At 52.7% G+C, this 26,692-nt stretch overlaps 3 protein-coding genes across 13 annotated transcripts in view; 1 reads left to right on the top strand and 2 right to left on the bottom strand.

Annotated features, from left to right (window-relative positions):
• PRUNE1 (prune exopolyphosphatase 1) overlaps positions 1 to 1,846 on the bottom strand; it is a 32,823-nt gene extending 30,977 nt beyond the window's left edge. The window contains exon 1 of one of the 2 annotated variants that reach the window (XM_058275343.2): positions 1,731 to 1,846. In XM_058275343.2, coding sequence (XP_058131326.1) covers positions 1,731 to 1,769 — 39 coding nt within the window. In that variant the 5' untranslated portion in view covers positions 1,770 to 1,846. Of the gene's footprint in view, positions 1 to 1,643 lie in introns of both variants that reach the window. The other variant, XM_058275342.1, reaches the window with a different exon arrangement.
• Positions 1,766 to 14,382, top strand: MINDY1 (MINDY lysine 48 deubiquitinase 1). 8 transcript variants are annotated; one of them, XM_058275335.2, is made up of 10 exons: positions 1,766 to 1,849; positions 5,875 to 6,687; positions 7,045 to 7,102; positions 7,505 to 7,569; positions 7,907 to 8,065; positions 8,983 to 9,085; positions 9,462 to 9,604; positions 10,435 to 10,629; positions 10,957 to 11,076; positions 11,357 to 14,382. In XM_058275335.2, exons 2-10 carry the CDS (start codon positions 6,235 to 6,237, stop codon positions 11,435 to 11,437), a joined length of 1,377 nt encoding a protein of 458 aa, XP_058131318.1. In that variant the 5' UTR covers positions 1,766 to 1,849; positions 5,875 to 6,234; the 3' UTR covers positions 11,438 to 14,382. The 8 variants fall into 8 exon arrangements, with proteins under 8 accessions (XP_058131318.1, XP_058131317.1, XP_004456086.2 ...); XM_058275334.1 differs by having other exon boundaries at positions 1,842 to 3,766; positions 13,976 to 14,382; XM_004456029.4 differs by having other exon boundaries at positions 1,842 to 3,766.
• Positions 9,736 to 21,402, bottom strand: ANXA9 (annexin A9). 3 transcript variants are annotated; one of them, XM_058275353.1, is made up of 14 exons: positions 21,037 to 21,402; positions 20,847 to 20,951; positions 20,260 to 20,350; positions 19,974 to 20,070; positions 19,346 to 19,440; positions 18,996 to 19,109; positions 18,594 to 18,684; positions 17,492 to 17,571; positions 17,268 to 17,327; positions 16,138 to 16,222; positions 15,911 to 16,006; positions 15,755 to 15,813; positions 13,087 to 13,209; positions 9,736 to 9,859 (listed from the first exon to the last, which is right to left on the bottom strand). In XM_058275353.1, exons 3-14 carry the CDS (start codon positions 20,332 to 20,334, stop codon positions 9,815 to 9,817), a joined length of 1,020 nt encoding a protein of 339 aa, XP_058131336.1. In that variant the 5' UTR covers positions 20,335 to 20,350; positions 20,847 to 20,951; positions 21,037 to 21,402; the 3' UTR covers positions 9,736 to 9,814. The 3 variants fall into 3 exon arrangements, with proteins under 3 accessions (XP_058131336.1, XP_058131334.1, XP_058131335.1); XM_058275351.2 differs by lacking the exon at positions 9,736 to 9,859 and adding an exon at positions 12,431 to 12,831 and having other exon boundaries at positions 21,037 to 21,399; XM_058275352.2 differs by lacking the exon at positions 9,736 to 9,859 and adding an exon at positions 12,431 to 12,831 and having other exon boundaries at positions 20,847 to 20,929; positions 21,037 to 21,399.
• Positions 21,403 to 26,692: the final 5,290 nt, after the last annotated feature.

Here is a 26,692-nt window from a genome sequence, read left to right as displayed (position 1 = left end):
CCTCGGCTAGACTGTGGTGAGGCGAACTCTAGGATACAATTGCTCCTTCACTAGTTCACAAATTTGGAAAAAGAAGACCTAGATCTTGTTCTTTGGAGGATGAAAACAAGCATAGAAAGGTCAGCGTACCAGCAATCCAAGTATTTTTCAGCTTCCTATTGAAGAGCTGGCTGTAGTGCGGGGAGTCTTAACCTTTTTTGTTCCATGGACCCCTTGGCCAGCCAGGTGAAAACCACAGAATGCTTACAAAGTCCACACTATACAGTGTATTATTTAATAAGTATATCACACCCGCATCAACACGTCCCCACAAGAATGTTTTGGGTTTTTTTTGAATTTCGATTCAAGCTCACGGACCCCTTGTTATCCCCTGCGGTGGAGAATATACTGTTAGCCAGAGGGCCTCTGCACATATGCTGTGTGGTAGATGGATGCAAAGAAATGCTATCTGGTGAGGTTTCAGGACCAACGGCTCTTTACCAAATGATGGAAAAGAGACTAGCCATTTAAGTTACTGCAGGGCAGGGGAGACACAGCAGTCCCACAAAGACTACGTAAGTCCTCCAATGACCACCCAGTGGTAGAATCAGAGGTAACCGAAACAAACTGGTTCCATATTGCCTTACTCATTAAAACAACTTTCCCAAAATTGTTATTTCACAAAGATAAAAATTTGTGTAAAAATTAAACTTCCCATCTATTTTTCAAGTAAGGACATTCATTTAGCCCACCAGTTGGGTCTACTGCAGCAATTAGGTGACTTTTACCATTTTTTAAAGACTAGAATCTATCACCCAGGGGGAATTTGTAGTTTCAACCATCTGTCTAGATTTCTTCGAGGGCTGGGGGGTGGGTATAATTTCCAGTATCGTCTGGGAGGCGTTCTCTGGCCAGGGTTTTGCAGCTAGCTGAGGACTGCAGCGTGATCTGCAGGACCCAGGCAGCAGGGCTGGTATACAGTTGCCTCAGAGAGAACCAAAAATAAGCCACAAAGCATTCAGGAGCGGGGTTTATAGTTTCGATTGCAGACACATTTTGTGCCTACCCATTGCAAGGAGGGAGCTTTTCTGTAATTTGTAATTTTGTAATTTTTTATGTAAGGCCAAGGGAGGAAACCAGAGGCAAAGGAAGAAATGCTGGTTGTGGGTCAACAGATATCCCCGGTTAACTGTGTATGTTTCGCTTAAAAATAGAGATTTAAAAGTAAAGCCCCCTTCCCACCTCTAATCTAGAATGCATGCAGCCCGCCAGAGAGAAAGAGCCACTCAAGAGGTAATAAAACCGTGGGCACAGGTTCCCTCTATACCCCCGGGGTTCTCCTGGAGGCCGGTGGGCCAGGAGTGGAGAACTGAAGAGGGGCGGGGAGAAAGGAATAAACACAACTGCCGGGCACGGCTGGAGGCGGCACAGCTCTGGTCATTTAGCAGAACTGACCCAGGCGACGGCGAGCAGAAGTTCAGGTGCGGAACCCAGACCCGCGGCTTCTCCTCTCCGCTCTCGGGCAGACCCCAAAGGCGGGAGCCAATTACCGGGACACTGGGCAGCATTCTCACCCTCATCAGCCACGTTCTCGGTCCTCAGGCCCCAAGCCCGATCAGACCCCAAGTCCCCTCCCCACGACTCATTGTTTTCTCCCAACAGACCTTCGGGGCTCCCCAGATCCCACATCTCGGTCCTTCCCGGACTCCATGTTCCATCCCTTACGGTCACAGACAGGGATGATCCGTTACCTGCAGAGCAGCTCGACAACCCTGCAGGTAAACCTCCATGGTGAAGCCCAAGGTGTGCCGCCGCCGCCCCTCGCCGAGGAGAGGTAACCCGCGAAAGCGCCCCGCCCGAGACTCCAGGGGTAAGAAGCGAGTGTCAAGAGGCGGGACTCGAACCCACCACGAGCCGATTTGGCCCCGCCCCCGGGGGAAGTGCGTAATCAGGCGCTCGGGAGCGGGCGTCACCCCACCCCCAGGAGGCGGACATGGCGTTCTGCCCCAGAGGCTCATGGGACGCCTTTTCAGAGTCTCCCGGCAGCATCGGGCGCAGGGCGTCCTGGGAAGTGTAGTCCAGGAGCTCCGAGATGCCCCCAAGGATTGACGGAGAATTTTCTGAGCTCCCTCATCTGACACACAAATATGTATGTGACACAGTAACCTACTTTTGTGGAGTCCGAACCTTCTGTCTCAGGTCACACTACCAGTATTGCATCTTTCCAGATGTTTCATCGAGCGTCTCGCTGATATCTTTAATTTTACGTGGCAACAGTAGTTCTTCATCTTCCTTTCTCAAATTTCCCCCTTTACCAAACTGACTCATTGCCACCAACTTTGGGTCGTCCATGAGAAAAACAAAACAAAACATAAGAATAATCTTTGAGCCCTCTTCTTAATACCTACAGTCTATTGCAAACTCCTACTACTTCCTTTGCAAATCTGTAGCCTCGTTTTTTCCTACAGCCTTGGCAAACGTCTTATTCTTTTTCTGGATTGTTGAAACTTGGGTTCTTTGCTCCCTGCCCCCTAATTATTTCAACTGCCCTTGCTCTTTGGCTTTCAGAATTGCTTGAAACTCCATCTGGGGGCAGCCCTGTAGGTAGACTGGGAGGACCTGTCGGAATGTAGAGTCCAGTTCCAACCTCCCGTAACTACCACTTTCCTGCCCCGGGTAGTAGAGAGTACTGCAAGTTAATGTACTCGGATGCCCCCGTTTACTAAGCCATCCCTTTATTTCCCACCGACAGCCCACGCCAACTTTTCCAGCTCCCCAAGCTCGGAATTAGGAGGCGGTGAGTGCTGAGAAGCGGAGGTCTGTGGTGGGAGCAAGGACCAGAGCCTAGGGGTGCGCTAGGACCAGAGCCTAGGGGTGCGCTCGGCCCAGGGCGCTCCCTGCTTCATCTTTTCCCAGAGCTTGCTGCTTTTTCCACACCTTCTTCTCCACTACCAGGGGTTCAGCTCAACCAGTTTCACTTCTAGGCAATAAATGATACACCAAGGACTTGGAAAGGATCAGGAATATTTTTTTTTTACACTGAGTGAGTAAATGTGCAAATATCAAGCCCTTTGGCCCTTCTGTGAGTCCAGAGCCAAACGCTGCCACACACAGGGAGGGACCCTGGATCCGGCACGCCGCTGCTGTCCAGCCCTGCTCCTCCCCTCTCAGCAAGGGCACTTGCTCTTCCCCATTCTCACCAGAGAGGCACAAGCGCCCAGTCCCTTCCACGGCAGACAGAGCGAAGAGAAAGGGTCTGTTGTTTTTCTCGCCTTGTTTCTCTCTCTCTCTCTCCCTCTCTGTTGGCCACCAAGCTGCTGACCGGGTCAGAAAGCCCTGATGGAAATCTTCCAGGGCTGCGCAGGCCGCCCCCGCTCCAGGGAGCTTGCCCTTGATTAATTTTCCTTTGTTCCGATGGGAAAAAAGAGAGAGAAAAGGAGGAAGAAAGAAAAACCACAAACTTCCTTTGAAACCCAGCTCCTAGTCTGGGCCTGGCGCACACGCCTAGCCTCCTGAAGGCGCTCGGAGGGAGCTGGGGGCGCACCTGCACGGCGCCCCTGCCTGCTCCCACCCTCCTCCCGGGCCCCCAGTCGCGGACGTGAGTCCGGAAGCGGCGGCGAGCCAGCCAGGACCTCGGCTCGCTCCTGAACCTGTGCGAGCTCTGCCGTTGACAGCTGGAAGGCAGGTGGGACTAGGGGGGCACCCCTCCTTCTTGTCCCCTTCTCCCACCGAATTGCCACAGCTGAAGCCGCCTTCTCAGCCCTGGAACAGCACCCACTTCTGGAAGGTAAAACTTTGTTCAGATCATTTTCTGCACCCCCCTCTCTGACCCCCTGGCTCTCTTTGTCCTCTCCAGCTCTGGGGAGTAGACACGACCCTCCCAGCTCTGGTCTCTGTGAATGGCGATTGCTATGAGGAGCTGAGACAGGCAGGGGGATGTGTAAAAGGGATGCTGCTTAGTCTCTTCATTTACTCCTTTTAAAGAGACCGGAAATCTAAACTATTTATTGCGGGAGGATTTGGGTCACACTGAGAAGGAGCGTGGGGTGGGGCAGTGCAGGGCTTTGCCGGAGGAGAAGCTTCCTGGTGATCTTGAAGCCACGTGCCCATCTCATATGCTGCTCCTCTGCTGACTTCTGATTATTTTCTGCCACTGGATAGGGAGCAGCCTGGGCTATTTTAACTCCCTCACCCACTACAAAGAATAATTCCAGCTGAGAAAGAGTGTAGGATTTGAGAAGCTGAGAAAGAGGAGGAAAAGAATGAAATCTTGGTTTGAGTACCCTCTCCCTCAGCCTTTCTTGCCCTGAAATCCTTCATACCCACTCCACGAAGAACATGTCTGGTAGAGTGATAAACCCTCCATGGCACTTCCTGTCCCTGCCTCCTAAGACTCAATCCACTTAGCTATGCCTAAGCTCTCTGACATACGGCTCCCTTGGGTGTCCAGCTCCTGGTTTCTTTTGGCTCATACCTCTAGCCAACTGGCTGCCCAATCCCCATTTAATTATTGCTCATATCTGGCACTGGCCCGAAAAGAAATGAACCCCACTTTTCTCCAAGCTTTTTTATGTTTCCCAGGCTCTTGTATCTGCTTCTGAGGCTCATCCTAAGTGCCATTTGGGAGGGGAGGAAGAAGAGAGTGAGGGAAACAGCAGGAAGAAAAGGTGTAAGGTTTACAGGCAATTTTTGGCTACTCTGATTCTAAATTAACAACATGTAAATGAGATGCAACTAGCATAAATTATACGTATCAGGACGATGATCAATTTGGGTGACTAGGCTTCTTTTATTAACTTTCATGTTCCTCAACTTTATCTCTGAGGCTCTCCCTTACCCCTAAATTTTTTGCCTATTTACGAGAGGGAAGCATTGACTTGGGTTAGGAGAGAAGCTGGAGAAAAGATTTCTAACAAGCTTGATTTCTCCCATTTTCTCATCCTGAGTAAGGGGGAGGGAGCTAGGAGGTTCGAGGGAGATGTTTTCCACAGGGCGGAGTTTCTGGCTTTTTTTGTTTACCATCCACCACATTAAAAAAATGTCTCTCTGCTTGACTCCATGCTTAGTGCTGATAGAAAGCAGGTTGAACAGGTCACCAGTGTTCACATCTATAGTGAGCAAAATGGGGGCAATGGACATAAAGAACATACACATAGGTAGATGGAAGCAGAGGAAGCATCTGTTCACTGTAAATCAATAATCCGTGTTTTCACATTCCATATAAATAGTGGGAAAGAGAGTATCTCTGGATTGAGGCCATTCTTCGTTTTTTGAACAAAGGGGGACTGAGAAGTTGCTCTCTCAATTCCAGCTGTCAAGAGAAGGCAACTGGGGGAATTTGAGGAGAGTGTTCTTGAGGCCCTTAATCTGATTACTTAACAGACCTGGCCTGTTTCAAGTCCCTGTGGCCTACATTTCCCTTCCAGCCTACCGGAAGCCGCTCCCTAGACCTTTTTGCTGTGGTTTGGGATTGTGTAAGGTTCACTTGAGCCTTTTGAGGAGAAAGACTTCTCCTTTCTCACCAGGGTTTCATCTTTAGAGGCATGACACTGATTCTCTGCACCTCCGCCCTCCACCCCAAGCACTATGTGACTGTTAATCTTTTCGCACCTTGGGCCAAGGCACAGAGAAGGTATCCCTGAGGATGCAAGAGACTCGTGTGTGCTCAGGATGTGAGCAGTCAAGGGGCAGGGTTTGATGTGGGACAGAGGAATTACCCCTCTCCTGGCTGTGGAGGGGGCTGCTGACGTGATGCCTATTACAGGGTGAGCTAAAGATCATGTTAATAACCGTAAGTATAGTTTTAACATTTCATTCTCCATCTCTTTCCCTTCTCTCTTCCTCCTTTTTACTATCCCTCCCTCTCTGTCTTTTCTCCATTCTCTGTTGTTTCAGGGACACAGACTCCGCCCAATGTCTTCAATGCCACTGGAATCATCCCTCCCAAACCAGTGCTCTCGTTGATTCTATCTGATCGCAGCAAGTTAGAAGTGGAAATTGCTCAGCTTGGGGCCCTCATATTTACACAAACTGAGAAAGACAAAGGCGCTGCTCTTAGTCAGGAGTGCGATTAGGCGCTCTCCCGCCCTCCATCTGCATTTCTTTTCCAAGGCTCTCCTGGGTCCATTTGCTTTCCACCCTGATGATTTCCTTCTCCCTGGACTGTTTTCTCCGTTGCGTACAAAGCCTGGCTTAGGCAAGTCCTGGAGGGAAGAAAAATTCCATTAGTGCCCCTCAGTTGATTCCCTTCCAGCCATGGAACACCACCAGTCTGAGCAGCCAGCCTCTGGTAAGGCCAAGACTGCAGAGGCAGCCACCCCTGAAAATCAAGAGGTCCTGTCAGAACCAGATGAGCACCTTCAGGACAAAGATGCCGCAGACACTGAGGGGGCGGCCACAGAACAGGAGCCAGAAGACCAAGTTCGGCTGCCTGCCGAGGGCCAGGAGAACCCCAAGTCCCCGCCACCTGAAGGTAGCCCCAGCCAACCAGGGCCGGTCCACGGGACGCAGGCTGAGGCAGAGACAGTGGGGGTGTGCTCCGGGCCCCAGGAGCTTCCTCAGTCCCCCAGGGCGCAACAGCCTGAGCCAGATTTCTATTGTGTGAAGTGGATTCCCTGGAAGGGAGAGCGGACACCGATCATCACCCAGAGCACTAACGGCCCTTGCCCTCTCCTTGCCATCATGAACATCCTCTTTCTTCAGTGGAAGGTAAGAGTTTGGATGGGAGCTCAGAAAATATTGGGGATATTCCCAGACCCACCTCTTTTATTATCTTGGTTTTCTCAGACCAGTCAAAAATTTTGCTGATTATTCTTCCTATTTCTCCAGCTTGAACAACTGAAATGAGATGGTCTTAAAAATGAAACAAAAATTTTCTCTCTTAATCCCATTTCTCCTACTATCTAGCATGATGGGAATGCCTTGCGGTATTTCACATTCATTCCTCTTACTCCAGTTACAAGCCTTCTCTTTCCCACCCCATCCTGCCCTGGACCCTCCTTTCTCTGGGTCTGTGAGGGAAAGCATACACATGGCTAACCCTTTGGTCACTCCTTCTGCCTCCAGGTGAAGCTGCCCCCTCAGAAGGAAGTGATCACATCAGATGAGCTCATGGCCCATCTTGGTAAGTGACTGGGCCCTAAAGAGGAATTACCCAACCAAGGCGTTCCAGAGCTCTCCCCTCAGCTAGAAATCCAAAATATTGAGAAACTCCCTATTGAGAGCTGCCCTGTGGCAGAGAGGGTGAGGGGCTGCAGGGCTTCTCTGCAAAGTTGAGTTGTCAGGAGTCCTTGGTTGTAGCGCCCATTCTGCCCTTAGCTTTTGCCCGTGACCCTGGGTTGGGCCTTTCACCTCTATGAGTCTCTTTCTTCCTCTGAGAAATGAAAGGGCTGGATTGAACTCTAAGGCCCTTTCCAGCTCTAAACATCTGTGGTTCTGTGACATTACCCCCCTTCTCCAGGAGAAGAGAAAGCTGAGCTTTTGGAACAGTTGGTGGGGTAAACTGATAAGACCTCCTGTCTTGCAGGAGACTGCCTCCTATCTATCAAGCCCCAAGAGAAGTCAGAGGGGCTTCAGCTGAATTTCCAACAGGTGAGGGAAAAGGTCTGCGACATAACGGTTTGCAGGTTTGTAAGGGGACACCCAGGACTAGTAAGATCTGCCTTTCTGCTTCTTCTCAAGAGGGTTCTTGGAACTATGATTTCTTTCTGCAGGAGGAAGAGGAGGAGGAGGAGGGTATATCTCTATCCTAGAAAATATGTTCATTTATATAAGATAAAGAAGGGTTGAGGAAAGGGAGGACTGGAATGGCTGGCAAGAGAACAGGGAAGTGAAGTAGAAGGATTTGTTTTTTATTTCTGCAAGTGGAAGTGGAGGCAGGAGAGGGAGGGGAGACTAGAACATTTATCCTTTTCTTTTCTACCCCCAGAATGTGGACGATGCAATGACAGTGCTGCCCAAACTGGCCACAGGTCTGGATGTCAATGTGCGATTCACAGGTGTCTCTGATTTTGAGTATACACCTGAGTGCAGTGTCTTTGACCTACTAGGCATACCTCTGTACCATGGCTGGCTTGTTGACCCACAGGTGAGGGCGGGAGGGCCCCATGAGACTCTAATTCAGCTCCAGCTGACATGAGAAAGGCAACATTTTGTGGGGTGGAAGTAGGAGGTAGATTGGCCTAGGGGAGAAATAAAGATATAGAGCAGGGTTTCTTAACCTTTTTTGTTTCCATGGACCCCCAACTAAGTCCACACTATACTGTGTATTATTTAATAAATACGCCATACCCGTACCAACACGTGCCCACAAGAATAATGTTTTTTTTTTAATTTAAATTCAAGTTCATGGACCCCTTGTTAAGAACCCCTGGTTTAGAGGCAAGACCCAGTGTAGAATTCCTTGAATTTCAATGTGTAACATTCAAATACAAGCAAGCAAACCATATACAAGTAGGGTCAGGTCTTTAGTCATCAAAAGTTCAGGGGAAGTGGACTTGGCCCAATGAATAGGGCATCTGCCTATCACGTGGGAGTCCACGGTTCAAACCCTGGGCCTCCTTAACCCGTGTGGAGCTGGCCCATGCGTAGTGCTGATGTGCACAAGGAGTACTGTGCCACGCAGGGGTGTCCCCTGCGTAGGGAAGCCCCACGCGCAAGGAGTGCACCCTGTAAGGAGAGCTGCCCAGCGCAAAAGAAAGTGCAGCCTGCCCAAGAATGGCGCCGCACACACGAAGAGCTGACACAACAAGATGACGCAAAAAAAAGAAACACAGGTTCCTGGTGCTGCTGATAAGGATAGACGCGGTCACAGAAGAACACAGCGAATGGACACAGAGAGCAGACAACTGTGGGGGGGGGGGAGAGAAATAAATAAATAAACCTTTAAAAAAAAAGTTTAGGATCCTTTGGTTATAGGGCTGCAGTCCTAGTGGGTTTGGTTAATTTTCTTCCTGAAAAAACCTCAGTTTTTTTTTGTGCTACTACATCCTACCACCTCTGCAGAGTCCTGAGGCTGTGAATGCAGTTGGGAAACTGAGTTACAACCAGCTGGTAGAGAAGATCATTACCTGCAAACACTCCAGCGACACCAACCTCGTGACAGAAGGTAAAGTCACTCCCTCCCCATGGAACTTTTGCCCTTGCTATTTGTGGAGACAATGATGGCTGCTCAGGTTTCTCGTTTATTTTCTCTCCCTCTCTCCCCACCCTAACCCATCCTCCTAGAATGTAAGCTCCATGAGTGCAAGGAATTTGTTTTGTTCACTGAAGTTTCCCTAATGCCTAGTGCAGCTGGCACTTGGTAGGTGTTCAACAAGTATTTGTTAAATGAATGAATGAATGAATACAACCAGGCTGCAAAGAAGGGATTTCAGAGGGTGGGATCCCTAGGACTTTTGACAAAGGGGCTCTCTGGATGGTCCTTCCTATTGTGGACTCTGGAGTTAAGCCAAGTTCCACCCAATCTTGTGCCCTTCTGGCAGGCCTGATTGCAGAACAGTTCCTGGAGACCACCGCAGCCCAGCTGACCTACCACGGACTGTGCGAGCTAACGGCGGCTGCCAAGGAGGGCGAACTGAGCGTCTTTTTCCGAAACAACCACTTTAGCACTATGACTAAGCACAAGGTGACAAGGGTATTTGGAAGTGGGAGTTGGAGCATTACCATTTCTTTATGCCTCTTCCTCCTGCCTCAGTGTTTCAGTCAGGAGAGGCTAGACTAAGCTGCAATAACAAATGACCCCTAAGATCCCAGAGGTTTACCACAACAAAGGTTTATTTTTCGCTCATGCTGCACATCCATTGTGAGTTGGCTGCAATTCTGCTCCACACCATCTTCACTCTGGAACCCAGGCTGACAGAACAGCCTTTATGTGGAATACCTGGGGGGAAAGAGAGAGGGGGCGCGACGCACTAGCTCCTAATGCTCCTGCCTGGAAACAACACGTGTCATTTCTGCTTCCCCTTCACTGGCCAGTGCAAGCCACGGGGCGAAGCCCACCATCAACCCGGCAGGAGACTATAATCCTCCCCCAGGAAGGGGCGGTGGAATTTTTGAACAATACTATAGCCTCTCCAAGTTAGAATTGCCTAAGCTCTCTAGGAATTGAGTAGAAGAGGGAGAGGTCTTTGGGTCAAGGGATTGATCCTCATAGCCTTCAGGAGAGCCCAGACCACCATGGGAAGCAGAGGCTTATGTGGCACCTCAGCCCTGAGGATTCTGTGCTTGACCACACTGACCACCACACCTCCCCCCAACTGGACACACCCTCCGAAAGCCCATCCTCTTCCCATAGCCACGCGTGTCTGGAGATCCCCACATGCTCACGCCGACATGTTCCAGCCCGCACATCAGTTAATTCGAATGGTCTCCAGCTGGCTATGTCAGGTGATTTCCGGCCGGAAACTGCCTCTCTATCACCTGTCCCGCCAATTAGCCCCGTCCTCCTCTTTGCAGAGTCACCTGTACCTACTGGTCACTGACCAGGGCTTCCTGCAGGAGGAGCAAGTGGTATGGGAGAGCCTGCACAATGTGGATGGAGACAGCTGCTTTTGTGACTCCGACTTCCACCTCAGTCACTCTCTGGACAAGGGCGGTGGAGCAGAAGGTGGGAGTGGCTCCCCAGAAAATTTGCAGCGGCAAGTAGACCAGGTGTGTGGGACGGTGGGAAAGGCCTTTTGCCACAGATGCGCTGCGTGCATTTTATCATTTAGAGACCATAATGTAGGACACCCATGGCCCTTCACTCTTTCGTTACCTTCAGACCATCTCCTGGTTTGTTGTGTGTTCGCTGGCACCACCGGTAATACACTTGGCTGTGTACTTTGTGGTGGAGGGAGAAGGAGCTTGAGAGTTTGAGGGATGGGGAAGGACTGTGTGGGAAGCCTGGCTTGAATAGCCTCCCAGGCCTCGGCCCACCTTACAGCTCTTGTTCTTCGCCCCCCTCTCCAGGACTACCTGATCGCCTTGTCATTGCAGCAGCAGCCACAAGGCGCGTTGGGTCTCAGCGACTTGGAGCTGGCCCAGCAGCTTCAGCAGGAGGAGTATCAGCAGCAGCAAACCGTCCAGCTGGCCCACCCCCGGGCCCCCTCACCGCAGGTGAGCCTGCTGTGCTCAGCCCTTAGCGCTGCTCCTCTGGCCTGTGCCCACCTCCCAGGGTCTCAGCCCTGCTTCCCCCGGGCCAGCACGTAGTTCCTGCACTTGTCTCTTCGAGGTTTTCCTTCAGGGCCCTTCTCCTGCCTGGCTCTCTCTGTGGAGCCCTTCCTATTCTTCTCTCCCCTCCCCTCTCCCAGGGCTGGCCCCCAGCCCCCTTCTAGGATCTCTGCCTGGGGCTCCTCCAGGGTTGATGATGATTAAATAATTGTTAAATCTGATACAGGGGAGAGGAGCCACATCTGGACGGCCAGCCGGGGAGCGGCGGCAGAGGCCGAAGCAGGAGTCAGACTGTGTTCTCCTATAGCTCTGCCCCGGTACCAAGCTGACCTGGCCCTTCTTCCAGAGGTTGTCACTGTGGCTGTTTTGCTTGCTCGCCCTCCTCAACCCCTGAGAGGTGCAGGCTAACTTATTTGTGGATTGTTGGGGATCAGGGCGGGTAGTAAGTGCCACGGTCAGCCTCGGTAAGGTCCTTGCCCTCATGTGCTGCTGCCTTCTCTTCCTCTATCCAGGGTAACATTGGGGTTGGTGAGGTGAGGATTTCTGATCCCCAACTCCCTTTCCCCAGAACAGTCACACTAATATTCAGACTTGGGCTCCAGGTGAGGCCCGTGTCGAGAATGCTTCTCCCTCACTTACCATCCCTGACTGGCTGGGCCTCCTGGCTTCCCAGCAGGCTTGTCTCCATTTGTTTCAGGGTTTGATTTGGGTTTCTATTGTCATTATTTGTAATGCCTTCCTAGGGGTTTGGAAAATAAAACTTCTTTCCTGAGATCTGTTGTTTGCCTTAACCTGCAGGAATGGGGTTGACTATTTGACCCCAATGGAGGAATGCAAAAAGAGGTCTAAGGTCCCTAGCAGGGAGAGCGGCCGAAGCCTGCCTTTTTGTTTTTGTTTGGCTCGTTTTGCCAGGTCTTCTATGGGAAACAGGGCTCTAATTTTGGGGGTCGGTTTCCAGTCCCTGCTTTGGACTGAATGCTTTGGGAGTTGTGCTGCCGGCTCCCCCAAGACTTCGTAGGCTGGGAGGGCAGCATGACCTTCTGCTTGCTCCCCAGTTCATAGAGATGGTCCTTTGCTACCTTTGGCCTCCCTCTCATCCTAGCCATTTATCCTCATTTTTTACCTCATCCTGGTGCCTGCCTGCCAATGATTTTACCTGAAATTTCCTGGGGAAGAGAGAGAGGGGAGGGAAGGGGAAATGGGGAGTGTTGCTAACCGGAGCCAAAAACAAGTGCACATCAAAGACACCTTCGACTCTAGGGCCCCTCCTAGCCCATGTCCTGCTCCACCCAAACTTCAATCGGGAACACAAACCATAGCAAAGTTTATCAAAAGAAGTCAAGTTCCAAGCTGAAAGGGTCTGGGAAGAAAAATGAGGGGGGCAGGAACAGTCAAAGAGATCCTATTACTCATTACCCAAGACAGAGCTAGGTGTCCCACGTGCAGACATCTGTTTGGGATGAGGGATTAGGGGACTTTAAAAGAAATGTGGAGTTCCAGCCTCAACAAGAAGCTGGAGCATGTAGTGATCAGGAGGGGTTGACATGTTTGGAGGCCCAGCTGGTCTCCTGCAGGCTCAGCCAAACCTGGGACTGTCCAATCCTTGAGTGTCATGGTGGGGTGCGGGGCGGGGAGGACTCAAATGTCTTCAGCCCTGCATAGGGCTAGCAGGGCCGACCCGCACTCCCCTTTCACTGCGTCCTGCAGACAAGGGGGTCAAATGCTAGAAAGAGCCACCACAGCCATGGCCCAAGCCCTCTGTCCCCTTCCTCGGCCTGGTCCATAACTCAGCTGGGAGAGAAAGATCTTCCCTGTTGCCAGGAGGCCTACATTGAATTAATCAAGAACTCATTCTACAGGGCATAGATATGCTCAGCTCTGTGCGGGGGGGCCCTGGGGGTGGAGGTTGGATGGAGAGGTTCTGGGGCTCCAGGCCGAGAACTAGCCAAGACTCACCTGGAGAGAAGAGTAAAGGGACTTCCCAAATTTCCTCTTGAACTCTGCTCGGATGCTTAGGAGATCAGTCTCACTTCGAGAGACGAGAATGCGCATCAGAGCTTGGTAACTGGGCTCGGTTTCCTGGCAGAGGACGAAACAGATTGCAGGGTGGTGGTGAGGAAGATTATCACTCCGTGTGGGGACTGGACCACACGGTGAATTGTTCTAGGAAGTGGAGGTGAGGTGGGAGTCAAAGGCAAAGAGAAGTGCATTTCTCTCGGGGCGATGTTAGTCCTCGTGGAAGACGATGCAGCGGGAGCGACCTGTCTCCTGTGGGAGCAGCTGGAGTGTTTCTCTTGTTCCCCCTACAAGTTTCAGGGGCCTGCCACTAGCTGAGGGCTTTGCTCCCTCCGAGCTCAGCAGTGGGCAGAAGCCAGTATGCCCACAGCAAGGCCTTGCTGCCTATGAAGACTTCCAGCAGGAAAACCAGTGACTGTCCAAGGAGAATTCCCCACCTTACTTGCAAACGGAGGTGATGGGGCTGTGGCAGGAATTAGGGTTGTGTGCCTTCAGTACTGATGCTGACCAATCGGGGCTACATCATGTGCCCTTCTCTACACCTCTCTCTCTCCCTCTCTCTCTCTCTCTCTCTCTGTTGGACCCTGGGGTTTGATATCACTGTGCTCCTCCTACACCTCTACCAGGCCTCCTGCCTTTTGGTCAAAGTAATGGAGGGTTCAGTTTGGAAATAACAGAGGTACAGTAAATCATCAAGTCATGCATTATAATGGATGATAATGCATTACTATGAAAGATTTCTAAATAAAAGCTTTGGTTACAAAGATCCTATTTGTGTCAAGAAATATGCACTCGTGCTGTCACCGTTTCCTAATATCCTCTTTTTCAGAGCTTCCTGAGTCACTTGACTCATGAGACCCTTCCCAGCACTGCCTGCAGCCCACACTTATGGGCTCCCCACAGATCATAAACTCCCATGAAGAAACAAAAGAAAGTGATGAAGTAAAAACAGAATGGTATATTTCACTTGGACTCATTACCTAATGGTCGGTAGGCCTACTGGCACTTTATTTTAAATTTCACATGTCATCAGTTTTGTACTGTGATGGAGATTGCCGATTACTCTCCATTATCCATTCTCCCCCTTCGTCCAGCTCTTGTTTTTCCAAAGTTGTATAGTTGGGGAGGGAGTCACTCATTAACTGAATATTCTCATTGGTGTACTTCTCATCTCTACCATCTACAGGAGATCCATTTTCAAGAATTTGAATATAATAAAGTACCCTTTACACCAAAGCTAGTAAACATAATTCTGGTCTTCTTGATACTTCAGAAGGTATTTGGCATCTCATCCTGCCCCAGGATTTTCATAATGAACACTCGTTATGTGGTTCACATTGGTCCAATCATGCCCCAAATCCTTAGCCTTCACTGAGGACTTAATAAATATTCAACACAGTCTTGGTATTCATATCTCTCTCATAAAAGAACAGTATAGAAATATCCTGATTGAGTTTTCCCTCTTTAAAATTGCAGATAAATGGATCTTTATCATTATTCTGACTCCTATCTCTAAGATAAATCTGGTGTTTTTCATTTGAGAGTGTGGGGCCTGTCATCTAAATACATTACAATCATTTACTGCTGGTGTATAAGTTTGTTTGATTGGCAGAAATTTAGACAGACAACCACCACTCTTCAGATGAAACTTAGTGTTGACTCATTATAATTTTACAGTCTTTATTGAACAAGTACAATAATCTGTCAGACGGAGGTGTCTGGAGGACAGAAAAAGAGCTTATGTGTGCTACAGCCTTTTGAGTAGCTGTCACAAGGCTTGGATGGTTTCTCAACCAGTATACAGAAAACCTTTCCATCTGTCGAGATGATAACTGCTTTTGTCTTCTTCAAGTTTTACATTTTCTCTAACTTGGTGAATTTTTTAATCTATAATTTTGGGGACAACTTTACTAATAGGACACCTAGTTCAGTCAGCAGACTGTTGGGATCCTCTTGATGAAATTACTCAAACCGTGGTTTCCAATTTTGGCATCATTAATATAGAACAAAATCTGACCACAGTTTGGAGAGAGGTGGCCCTGGGAGCTAGGAACTCTTATGACATAGAAGACCAGGAGTTGACACGTGGCAGTTAAATGTCGTACAGAACCATTATGTCTTCTGTAGGAAGACAGCACCATGAACTAGCTATGTGAACTTGGACGAGGTACTTGGCCTCTCTGTGCTTCCGTTTTTTCCTTTAGAAAACAAGGTCAGCACAGACTCTGGCTTATGAGCACCTAAGAAATTCTGGCTCTTGTTATTATTCTTACTACTGTTTCAATCATCATCATTCTGGCAACAACTGAAACTGGACAAAGCACTGACTTACAGAGCAAATCCGTATCTACATTTGGCCACCTAGACACAAGTGAGGCCAGAATTTTAGGTTTAGTTCTGTTATGGGTTAACAGCTGTACCCCCAGCACACTGCTCTATCCTTGACAAGAAAGACACTTGGTAAACCCAGGGGCAGAAAGCTACTATATGTTTGTAAAGTATATATGAGATTGTTACATTAGTAGCAGCCTGAGACTTTCCTTCTCCTACCCAGGAGGTGTCTCCCAGTTTTTGATCCCCAGGGAGGGGAAAGGAGTGTCCCTCTCACCTGGAGGGCTTGGTGAAGTTTGTCAGCGAAGTATAGTGGTGTGTTCCTGATCACCGAGGCTGGAAGCAAAGAGGGAAAGATGGAGAGAAGTAGCTAGGGCTCCACTCCCCACCCAGGAGAGACCCTGCCCACCCCCCAGGCCGAGCAGGCCCCCACCTAGGCCAAGCAGAGCTGCCTGAGCGTCTCCCTTGAAACGCTTCCGGACAGCCTCCTCCAACTCCTGTCCAGTGTGCCGCTGGAACTGCTCAAACACTTGCGGTGCGTGTGGGAGGTAGTTAGGAAAATAAATTGGCAGAGGAGGTTAATCATCATAGAGAAGAACGAGCCCTCCCCACCCTCCTCATCATTAGAGCAAGCTGGGGGACGAGAAGGCTTCTGTGTACCTCGGATGAGGTGTTCCGGATTTCGCTGGGTGAAGATGGGGACCCACGTCCCCTCTGTGTTGGGTCCGTCAGCCCCCTGTAATGCCTGGGAGGCAGGAGAGCAAGGAAGGGGGTGGTGGACAAGGACCCCAGGACAGGGTCCCACACTGCCGGTGTGGACCCTGCGGGGAAGTCTTGATGAATCTCGCGCCCCCTGTGGCTCCTTCCGCCCTGCCCCTGGGGCCTGGAAAGGAGGGGGGGCCTTGCCTGTGGGGCTGTGCCTCCAGCTGAGAGCCTCAGAACTCTGCCCAGCCACCGGTCCAAGCCCCCGATCTGCCCCTTGCCCACTTCTCCTGACCTCCCAGACCAGAGTCACCGCGCCCTCCGTCTCACTACCCCTTCCTCCATCAACCCCTGACGCTTCTCCAGGCTAAGTCCTTGCCTGCGGCAGGAGGAGACGGGCAGCCTCAGCCAGTGAGGAAGACGCTGCAGTTCCTGTCATAGACTTGGGGGCATCGGCTACCCAGTGCCTCCCTGCCCTAGCCTAGCAGGTAAAAGACAGTGGTTTGTTCTCCCGTTTGAATGCCTCGTTCTGCAGCAAACTCCACCCTCACCATATCTGGGGGATGTTCGATTCCAGTCATCACTGGTCAGATCATTGGTTGGGAGCTGGGGAGCTGTGGTTATGATATCCCCAGGATCCATCAACATACGGTAGAAGAAGGATGGGATTAAATGTAAAATTAGTTTTTGGTTTTGTTTTGTTTTTAGTGCCTTTAAACAAAGGAACAGGACTTAGGGACTCTAACCGCACAGCACTATTCCCCAATTTGGAAAAATCCTTGTACAAAAGGAGTTAAACAAGCTCTAAGGGAGGGCCTGAGGTAGGTTCTCCCACCCAACTGCCAAGGCGAGGAGAATCTTTCTGTTGAGGAACTCGCTTCCTGGGGGTTCAGGAGGCAGAAACAAGGGGAGTGAAAGGCTGCAGGGACGATGCTACCTGACACCCCAACCCCACCTCTGGTCACTGAGGACTCCCTTCCCCAAGGCAGGGGACAGGTCGGCAGGACAAATGGGTACATAGGCTTTGAGATATGGTGGGGCAGGGTGTCTTTGGATGGCTATGCAAATTACCCCAGCCCCCTGCTCACCTGGACATCCTGTTCTGCCAGGTTGTAGTCAATAATTCCAGAGTAGCTCCCACGCCGCCCCTAGGAAGAGGACCTGTTCTCAGGAGAACTCTTCGAGGGTCCATCCAGCAAAACAAACCCAAAGCCCTTTCCTGTCCCTTACACCACAGCAGTGCTCCCCATTCTGTCCCTTCCCCCTGTCTCGTGAGTGTAACTGCCCTCCCCTGCAGGCACATCCTCCTTACTTTGGCCAGGGCCAGCAGCAGGTTCTGCAAGATGCCACTGGTTTCAGACTTGACGTCCTTCTCAGCCTCCACCTGGAAATCTGGGGTGGGGTCGGGAGCTCTCTGAATCTTCCTGATTTTTCCCCAGTGTGTCCAAAGGCCTGCCCCACTCTACCCTGCCAGCCCTGTGGCCTCCTGCTTGGAGTAGCTTGGTGGCTGCTGACTCCAGGATGTAAGGCAGAAGGACCATCACTGCAGCCCGGAAAACATCGCTCAGCTCCGAGGAACACATACTGTGGGCATCGGGGCGGGTGCCCTCATTTCAAAGGCGTAGGAGACATCTGTTGTTAGAGCAACAGCTCGGTCATGAAGAGGAATGGGGGGACCCAGAGTAGGAGGCAAGATGGCTAGGGCCTGGCCCCTTGGTGGAGGCGAGGAAAAATGATGTGAGTGGTAGGACTTGAAGAAGGGAATGAGCAGGAAAGGGAGTAAAGGAGCCGGAAAGAGAAAAACAGAAGCCTAAACAGAGAGAGTGGAGAGAGATTAAAAAGATAGTACAAGATTGCACATCAAAGGAGAGCTTGAGAAAGCAAGAAAAGGGGAGTGGTGGTAAAACGAGGAGAAAAAGCTAGTGACAAAAGTGGTGGGCGAGGCAGGTGGCAGCCAGGCAGGGCAGGCAGTCGCCAGGGGCCTGGGAGGGGGCCCCCAGGCTGGAGGAGCAGTGCCCGCGCCCTCCCAGGCTGCAGCGAGGCTCCATCCAGCCTGGGGTGTGATGCGATGGCAGTTCAGCAAGGGCCTGGCAAGGAGACGCGGGTACGCCAGGGCCTACCAGAGTGTCCACAGTGCCCCGCGCTGTCATTACTCTGGAATTAGCCCTGGAGCCCCAGACTGAGAGCCCCCAGACTGAGAGCGTGAAACATTGCCTCTCTTTGCTTGCTCACACCTGGTTCTCCTCCCCCGGGGAGACTGAGGCACTGGTGGGGGAGTGGAGAGAGACTCCAAGGGAACAGAGCGTGGAGTGTCGGGCTCCCAGAGAGCTCGCCCGCAGGGAGTGCGGGAGGGGAGTGGACCGTCCTCTCGGTCCCTCTGCAGCTCGTGAAGCCCCTTCCCTCTGTGCTTTTACCATGTTTGTAGACTGCCAGGCACTCCTGCAGCTGGGGTGGGGCTCGGGTGGCGAGAATTTCCACCGCCACATCCTCAGCAGACACCGAGCCCTACAAGAAATCGGGAGTCCGCTCTGAGAGGGGTCATGTCATTAGGATGGCAGACACAGGGGCAGAGGACAGACACTGACCACTTCTTTCTAAGGGGCCTGTCGGTAGGCCCTTCAAATTTCACGTGTCATCTGTTTTGTATTGTGACAGAGATTTGACAATTACTGCCCAGTATCCATTCTCCCCTTCTTCCAACTCTTGTTATTCCAAAATTTTATAGTTGGGGAGAGGGTCACTCCAACTGAATATTCTCATTGCTGTATTTCATTGGTCACTTCCCAGATACCCGGGCAATTCTCTTCTCCCGGTACCTTCAAAGCTGCCCTCAGTTCCTGGGCATCGAATTGGGCTGCAGGCTGTAGCAGAGCTACCACGATCCTCTCGAGGTTGCCAGAGAGGGCCGCCTGCAGGGACTTCAGCAGGTCCTGCAATAAACGGTCCCCGTGGCAGGGGCTCAGGCGTGAGGGCGAAGGCCCCGGAAGTGGGTGGAGGTTTGGGGAGAGCTGGTTGCATCCCACGGTCCTTGGCTGGGTTGCACCACAGGCAGGTGCCCCGTTTAGCCAGAGGGCAGGGGCTGGCCTCCGTGGCTATTGCTCACCCCCAAATCCTCCGGGGGCTTCCCACCCCCTCCACTGTTTCTGGGAAGCCCGAGCAGTCTGACCTGCTGGGTGCGCTCCTGGAAGACTCGAGAGATGAGCTGCCTCTGCTCTCTGCTCCGATTGGTCAGCACTTGCACGATGGTGCTGCGGTCCACACCTGAGCCGAGGGGAAGCTGGGCTGTAAGCCGGGCTCTGCCAGGGGCTTCCCGGGGCTGGGATCCCCCATTCTACCACCTCGGAGCCTCAGGGCAGGAGAGAACCAGGTCTGGGAGAGGGCTGAGAAGAGAAGGAGCAGAGCCCCTTCCAGTTGTTCTTCCACTTCCATTTGGTCTTTACAAGGAGGTGCAAATAAACAACACGCAGATGTGACTCAAATTTAGGGAAAGGTGGCCTGGTGTGGTAGGAAAAGAAAAGGCTTTTTGGAGTTGGCAGACTCAGAGCAGGATCCCAGCTCTGCTATTAGGAGCTGCGTGGACGTGGGCAAGCCTTTTCACCTGCCGGAGCTCCTTTCCTCATCCGTAAGACGGATAATAAGACTTACCTCACAGGGGTATTGTGAGACTGGGCATGACACACCTACCAGGGTACCTGACATGCAGGAATCGCGGCGTTCAGCGAGCATGTATCGAGCACCCTTAGCTCCTCCTTCCGGGCTCCGTAGACCCCACGGGCGAGCGGGGGCAGGCTCACCTTGGCCTGCGATGGCGCGCAGCAGCCTCTGCACATCCTTATCCGCACTGAAGCTCAGGAAGGTCCTGAGGGTGCCCAAGGTCCCCCAGGCTGCGGTCTGTAAAGGCGCAGGGCGAATGGCACGGGGAGGGGGCACGGCGGGTCTGCCCTCAGCCCTCCCCAGAGCTCGGCCTCGGCAGGGCCTCGGGGGCCTGCGCTCTCTTCCCTCTCCCCCACCGTCTCCCAGTCTCCCACCCCCTGAGTTCATATCCTAACAACGTTTCCTCAAGTCCCAACAGCAGCCGACCTTGTTGGCAAGGCCCAGGTGGCCGAGGATCTCCTGGGTCAGCGACGGTACCGTCGTCCCCCTGGTCACAGACATGGTGCCACTCTCGGCCCTGGGAAAGAGAGCAGGAGCTACCTGAGGCGACTTTTGCGGCCCCCTAGGGCTTCTTTGCTCCCCTCAGACCCTGAAGCCCGGGGCCCCCTGCGCCTGGTCCTTTCCCTTGCTGCAGGAAAAAAATAGCATCAACCTGCTTGGCAGGTTTGGGAAGCAGAACTGGAGCTGCGGCGGAAGGGCGAGGGGAGACCCTCCCTGCCCCTCCTTCAGGAAGCAAGCACGAGCAGTGACCCTGCTGGGACCAGCACCCACCAAACCCTCCCCAACTCCAGGGCTAGTCCCAAGGCCCCCCAGCCTTGGTCCGAGGTGCTTTGTCCCTTCTTTCCACGGCTTGGCTGGGCTCTCAGCCGAGGGAACCCCTGGAGCAGCGAAGGGGCATTGAAGCGAGGTGGGAGGGTTCGTATGTGGGGGAGAGAGAACCCCTCCTAACCTCGCCTTCCTCCGGCTGCCGCCCGGAAGCAAGCCCCCCAGTCCCTGCCCACAGAGCCCCCTACCTGGGCGTCCGCCTCTCGGCGTCTCAGGCTGGAATCTGTCCGTCAGCAGGTGCAGTCGCTGAGCCGAGGTGGGCGCATGGGGCCTGGGAGAGGAAGCAGGCACTCCTGGTGGAAAGGAAAAACTCAATCCTCCCTCCCCCAAGGGATCGACAAGGGGTCCCCAGCATGAGGGCCCCAGTCCAGGGCTTACCCAGAAGTGCTGGGGGCGAGGCGTGGCCTGGCAGCCTGGTGGCCTGGCTGTGTGGTCCCCAGCTCCCCTGCAGCCTGGTAGAGCGGAGGGGGCGTGTGCAGGCCGGGCAGAGCAGCCAGTCAGATGACCTCTTTTGCAGACCAGCCCAGCTGTTGTCTCTGGCGCTGGCCCCTCCCAGACGTGGGAGAGGACCAGGCTGTACCGGGTCCTACCGACAAACACCTCCCCACCTAGCATCTCTCCTCCGAGGAGCTGGGCCTCCACCCACAGTAGGGGACTCCAACCAGCCTCTCAGCAGTTCAGCCCCGGACACAGGAGGACACAGGAGGCTTTGTGCATTGCTTTCCCTGTGGGCCCCGGTGGGACCACAGCAGCCCTGCCCCTAAGGCCAGCTTCTGACCTGGCTCTGCCTCTAGCTCCAGTTCCCTGAGGGGGGGGGGGGGCAGGTCAGACAGGCTCCAGGCTGATCTCGAGGCTGATAAAGAAAAACCTGCTGGGGCACATACCAGCAGAACACCCCAGCCTGCTCCCCAGAGGGGGTCCCAGCCCGGAAACTGCTTTAACTACTTATTAGAGTCAACCAGCCTGGGTGGGGAAGGTGACAGGATTGTCGATGATGACAGAGAAGGAGAAGGAAGAGCCGGGGATTTGGGGGTGGGGGCAGATCTGCAGTCCAGAGAGAAAAATGCAAAGGAGGGAAGCCATATTCCCAGAAGGTGGCAGGAAGATTGGGAGGCTCCCTGGGGGCAGGTTTCCCATTGTCTTTTGGCTGCCAGGGCTCTTGGGCCATTTTAGCTGCAGGTGATGCAACCTCAGCAGCTGGGCTCGAGGCTGTCTGCGCACAGAGCAGCAGGTGAACAGTCCTGGGGAGGCCGGGGGGCCCCCTGAGGGAGTTGCTCAAACCTCACAGCGGGCTCCCTTGGCTCTGGGAGCAGATTCTTTCCTGCCTGCCTGGAGGGGTCAGCGGGGGCTGGGCGAGAGGCTGGAGAGCTGTCTGCACTTGCCCGCCGCACCCTCAGCCCTGGAAGGCCCTCGGGGTTGCCGGCGTCTCTGGGGAAGCCAGCAGTTTCCGCCGAGCAGACCCGGGCGGAGGAGCCGGCCGAGAAGGGAGAGTTCTAAGGCAGCATTCTGCTTCTAGCTCTTCTCTCCCATTAAAGTGGAAAACATCCGATGGTTTTAGAATTGGAGAACGTCAGTCCCCAACTCTGTCATCTCTTAGCCAGTCATTTCCTCTCTCTGTGCCTCAATTTCTTCATTTGAAAAAAAAAAAAGGGAAAATATTGGGAGAGGACTGAGGAATCTGAAGCTAGGTTTCCTGGAAGGTTTAAATGAAGTAATGTGTGTGATGGCACTTGGAAGAAAAAAGTGCCTTGCAAGTTAGGGTTGCCAGATTTAGCAAATAAAAACGCAGGACCCCAGTTAAACGAGAATTTCAGATAAAGGATGAATACTTTGTTGGCATAACTATGACCAGAATATTGCATGTAATGTATTTGTGCTAACAAATTACTTGTTGTTTATCTGAAATCCTAATTTAAACTGGCATCCTTTATTTTACTGGCAACCCCAAAAATGGGACTGAGTCTCAGCATGGCAGTTGAAAGCAAAGGTTCTGGAGCCATGCTCCTTGGAATTGGAATTCTGGTCTGCTGTGTGGCCTTGGACAACTAACTTAACCTTTCTATGCTCAGTTTCCTCATTGTCTCAACAGAGGTAATAATAGTGTTTATATTAGGGGTTGTGCAAATCAGTAAGCATAAAGCACTTATAAGAGTGCTGGATAAATAGTTAATACACACTGTCCAAATGCTAATGAATATATACTGTTATAATATTATTTTATAGTGGTTATTGTAATAATTATTATTGCCCCCCTAAATTCAACCTTGTCTCTTCTGCAGCTTCTTTCTTGCCAATACCCAATCTGGCCACAAGAGGGCACCAGCAGTCACCGACACCCCCTCACCACAATCCCCGCCCCCCTCCAGCCCTCTACTGGCCACTTGAGGTTTCCCGAGGCTCAAAAATGGGCTCCACCCCTACATATCAAGGAGTCCTAGTCCCCACTTGTTGGAAGCTGTGTACATTCCTGAGAAATTAGGTTCTTGGGTGGACCTGGTGGGCAGGTAGGATCAGAGCAAGAGCCTCAGGTAGAGAGCTTGCACTCGGGGTCAGTTGAGTCAGACCTCTGGGCACACACAGGCGACTTCTTAGGCTGGGCTGCGTTCCTCCACCAGCTCCAGGCAGGGTCCCCGTGCCCCGGGCTAGAAAGCCAAGCCCTTCCGGGTCTCTCATTGCCACACGTACCCAGCCGAGGCGGGGAGAAATGAAGGGAGGGAGAGGATTCTTGTTTCTCCCGTCCAAAACTCTTTAAGGGACTCCTGACAGAATTGTGGGGCAGAACTTTGAAATCCGAGGAGAGCGAGCCCCGGTCAGGGCAGAAGCATAGTCCTGGTGGCCTGAGTGTGAGGACTGGGTAAGGTGTATTTGCAATTGCTCCACTGAAATTTGGTGGGATCTCCTTCCTTTTAACCTTGGGTTTTGTTGTGTTCCACTCCAAGGCCAGACTGGGATTGTTTTCAGATTTACTAATCACCTTTTACTCCGTGCTCTAAAGCCACAGAGTTGGAACCAGAATGCAGTTCTCCTAACTCTTTCTGAATGTTTTCTTCCTCACTCAGGTGAAGCATGGCTGGTGTGGGGTTCTTCTTAGTGGTGTACAAGGGAGTAAGCAGGAAGCGGATTTGGCTCAACGAATAGAGCGTCCGTCTACCAAATGGGAGGCCCGCGGTTCAAACCCAGGGCCTCCTTGACCCGTGTGGAGCTGGCCATGCGCAGTGCTGATGTGCGCAAGGAGCCCCGTGCCACGCAGGGGTGTCCCCCGCATAGGGGAGCCCCACGCGCAAGGAGTGCGCCTGGTAAGGAGAGCTGCCCAACGCGAAAGAAAGTGCAGCCTGCCCAGGAATGGTGCGGCACACACGGAGAGCTGACGCAGCAAGATGACGCAACAAAAGGAGACACAGATTTCCAGGCCACTGACAAGAATAGAAGTGGACACAGAGGAACACACAGCGAATGGACACAGAGAGCAGACAATTGGGGGAGGGGAGGAGAGAGAAAAAAATCTTAAAAAAAAAAGTCCTTTAAAAATAAAAAAAATTTTTTAAAAAGGGAATAAGCAGTAATATTTAGCGCTTCAGCTTGACTCATGAACACCTCATCGACCCCAAACTCCATATTGCTTTTCTGCCAATGGTTTGCTCTGTGTGATTTCAGAATGCATAAAAATTCCTCTAGGCTATTTTTTCTCTTGTTAGGAAACTTTCTTCCCAGAACTCCTGGCACCTGCCTCCCTTCTGCTCAGGTACGGGACAGGCTCTACTCCTTTACCCAAACAGGCTTCTGTGTTGCGCTGGCTAGCTTGGCCTGGGAAGACCCACCTTCCACAGTTGGCTTCCAATCTTTGCCTGTCCCAGAAGCCTGCTCAGAACCCTGGGCCGAAGGCCTGCCGGTGGCCTGTCCTCAGCAGCCCATGCAGAGGAAATGAGTTACCGCAAGGCAGGCGGCATTTGGGGAACTGTGGGTGTGGCCATGCCAGCCCCATTGGTGGGGGATGGGTCCGATGGCGTAATCATAAATCCCCTGGTCTAGTCAAGGCAAAGTGTGTGTGTATCCAAAATATGTTGACAGAACTAGAAGCATCATCCCATTGCCGGCTGAGTCCTAGTTTCTCCTCCTCCACCCACCTCCTCCATTGTCTCCTGGGGAAGGGTACACTCTTTTTTGTTTTGTTTTTTTAAGAGGTACCGGTGATTGAACCCAGGACCTCTTACATGGGAAGCAGACGCTCAACCACTGAGCTATACCTACTCCCTCTCCCCCCTTTTTTTTTTCTTTTTTTAGGGATACACCCTCTTATCTTTATTTCTCAGGCCCTAGCTGTCCAACCTTCTTCCCCACCCCACTGTGATCTTAAAAAAAAAAAAAAAAGAGTGAGGAAGCAAGTACAAGGTCTGGCAGGGACCAGTAGAGCTATGGGAAAACCTGGCATCTAGGAAAGCTGCTCAGAGAAAAGGGTTCAGAAGTACAGGAGGGGAGGCAAGTAGGAGAGATGGGGGGGGGGGTACCGTGAGAGAGGAACCTAAAGGTTATCTGGTGCCCACAAAGAATATTCTGGAGCCCTGCAGGAAAAGGGTCTGAGGGTGTGGAGCAGATAGGGAATCTGAAGAGAGGTAGAGAAAGCTCTGGAACTGGAAGGCTGCAGCAAGGGAAGGTACAAAGGATCCAAACTATGCTAATACAGGAGCTCAGGCTGGGGCAGAGAAAGGCAGAGAAATCAGGCTAGCAGAGGGCTGGGAAGGGCTGGAGAGCCGTCCGGGACTGTGAAAGGGGTCGATGGGCCCAGTGGCTTCCGTTTCTCCAGTGGAATATCCTACTGCAAGAGCAAACAAACATTTGGAAATCAGTCAGCTCCTGCCTCTCTGAGCCTCCAGAAAGTCTTCCCTGAGCGCTAGGCTCTCCAGCTGGGTTGATCCGAGGTCACACTGCTGACTTAGAGAACCATCAAAGCACCCACACTTGACGTAGGTAAGTCACGAAACAAGGCAGGGTTAGAGGTTCTACATGTGACGGTTAGAAACGCCAGAATTTCAGCAAGGTAGAAAATAAAAACATACCCCCACATTCACGAGTAAGCTGTGGCTCTGTTGCCAAACAAAGCTCAAACACTTCTTAGTCTCCTCTGTCCCTGCTGGGGTCAAGGTCAGTTTTCTAGAAGAAAAAGGTTGCAACAATCTGAAACATCAATTTTACCAGACTGTTTAAGAACATACTCTTTAATACGAAAACGGACACGGATAAACGTGGTGTAGATTGAAAACAAATACATTGACAAAACAGCAATTGGGGGTCGGCACCTTCAGATGCTGACACAATGGTGTGTGTGCAAGTAACGCGTGCTCTTCTCTGCCCCTGCGTAGGTTCTGCGCACCTGGGTAGAAACGTAAGTTTTATGGCGAGGAGGGGGCCGGAGGCTAAGTTGGGGGGCTCCTCGGGGGTCGCGGGCTTTGCGCCAGGAAAGACAGTTGAGTCAGAAGCGCCCAAGACCTCCACAGGCCCTGAAGCCCGCTCGGCCTCGGCGCGCAGAGCGGAGCAGGATGCCCGGCGGCGGCGCCCAGGGGAGCCAGGGGTGCCGAGCGTGGCGACCGGCCGGGCGGAAGCTCCGCGGATCCCCAACCGCGGGGCCGAGGTCACCGACCGCAGCCGGGGCTGGGCGCGGCGGGGTAGGGACACCTCGTGCCAGGGTTCCCGCAGGGAGACCAGGGGGGCCCTTCCTCCTCAGGGGGGCTTCTCCCCCCCGGGGGCCGTGACCAGAGTGGGCGCGGCCGCGCCGGGCAGGCGCCCCGAGGGCCGCGGGCCCCCTCCTCCAGCCGCCCGCCCCGGGCAGGGCAGGGGGCGGCGGCGGCGGGAGCGCGGGCCGCCCCCGCGCAGGGCCGGGGCCGCGCCGCCTCCCCGCGCGCCCTCCCCGCCCCGGGCCGCAGGCCCACGCCCAGGCTCCCGGCTCCCGAGCGGCTCGAGGCCTTTCGCTCCGGGGCTGGGCTCGGACTTAGCTCGACTGGGCTCGGCGGGCGGCGGGAGGAGGAGGAAGGAGGGAGGG

The sequence above is a fragment of the Dasypus novemcinctus genome, chromosome 13 (genome assembly GCF_030445035.2).
Source record: "Dasypus novemcinctus isolate mDasNov1 chromosome 13, mDasNov1.1.hap2, whole genome shotgun sequence".
NCBI classification, from domain to species: Eukaryota; Metazoa; Chordata; class Mammalia; order Cingulata; family Dasypodidae; genus Dasypus; species Dasypus novemcinctus.
The sequence above is the reverse complement of the archived record's forward strand: the minus strand, read 5'-3'. Positions and strand labels throughout refer to the sequence as shown.

Bases quoted from the DNA above. Each gene is read 5' to 3' on its own strand.
- MINDY1 (XM_058275332.1), top strand. From the start codon at position 6,235: ATGGAACACCACCAGTCTGAGCAGCCAGCCTCTGGTAAGGCCAAGACT. The intron at 7,570-7,906 runs GTGAGGGAAAAG...TTCTACCCCCAG, and splicing joins TTCAGCTGAATTTCCAACAG to AATGTGGACGATGCAATGAC. The intron at 10,630-10,929 runs GTGTGTGGGACG...CCCCCTCTCCAG, and splicing joins TGCAGCGGCAAGTAGACCAG to GACTACCTGATCGCCTTGTC.
- ANXA9 (XM_058275351.2), bottom strand. From the start codon at position 20,334: ATGTCTGTGACCAGGGGGACGACGGTACCGTCGCTGACCCAGGAGATC. The intron at 17,328-17,491 runs GTAAGGAGGATG...TCCTCTTCCTAG, and splicing joins TGCTGCTGGCCCTGGCCAAA to GGGCGGCGTGGGAGCTACTC. The intron at 16,223-17,267 runs GTGAGCAGGGGG...CCTGCCTCCCAG, and splicing joins TGGCAGAACAGGATGTCCAG to GCATTACAGGGGGCTGACGG.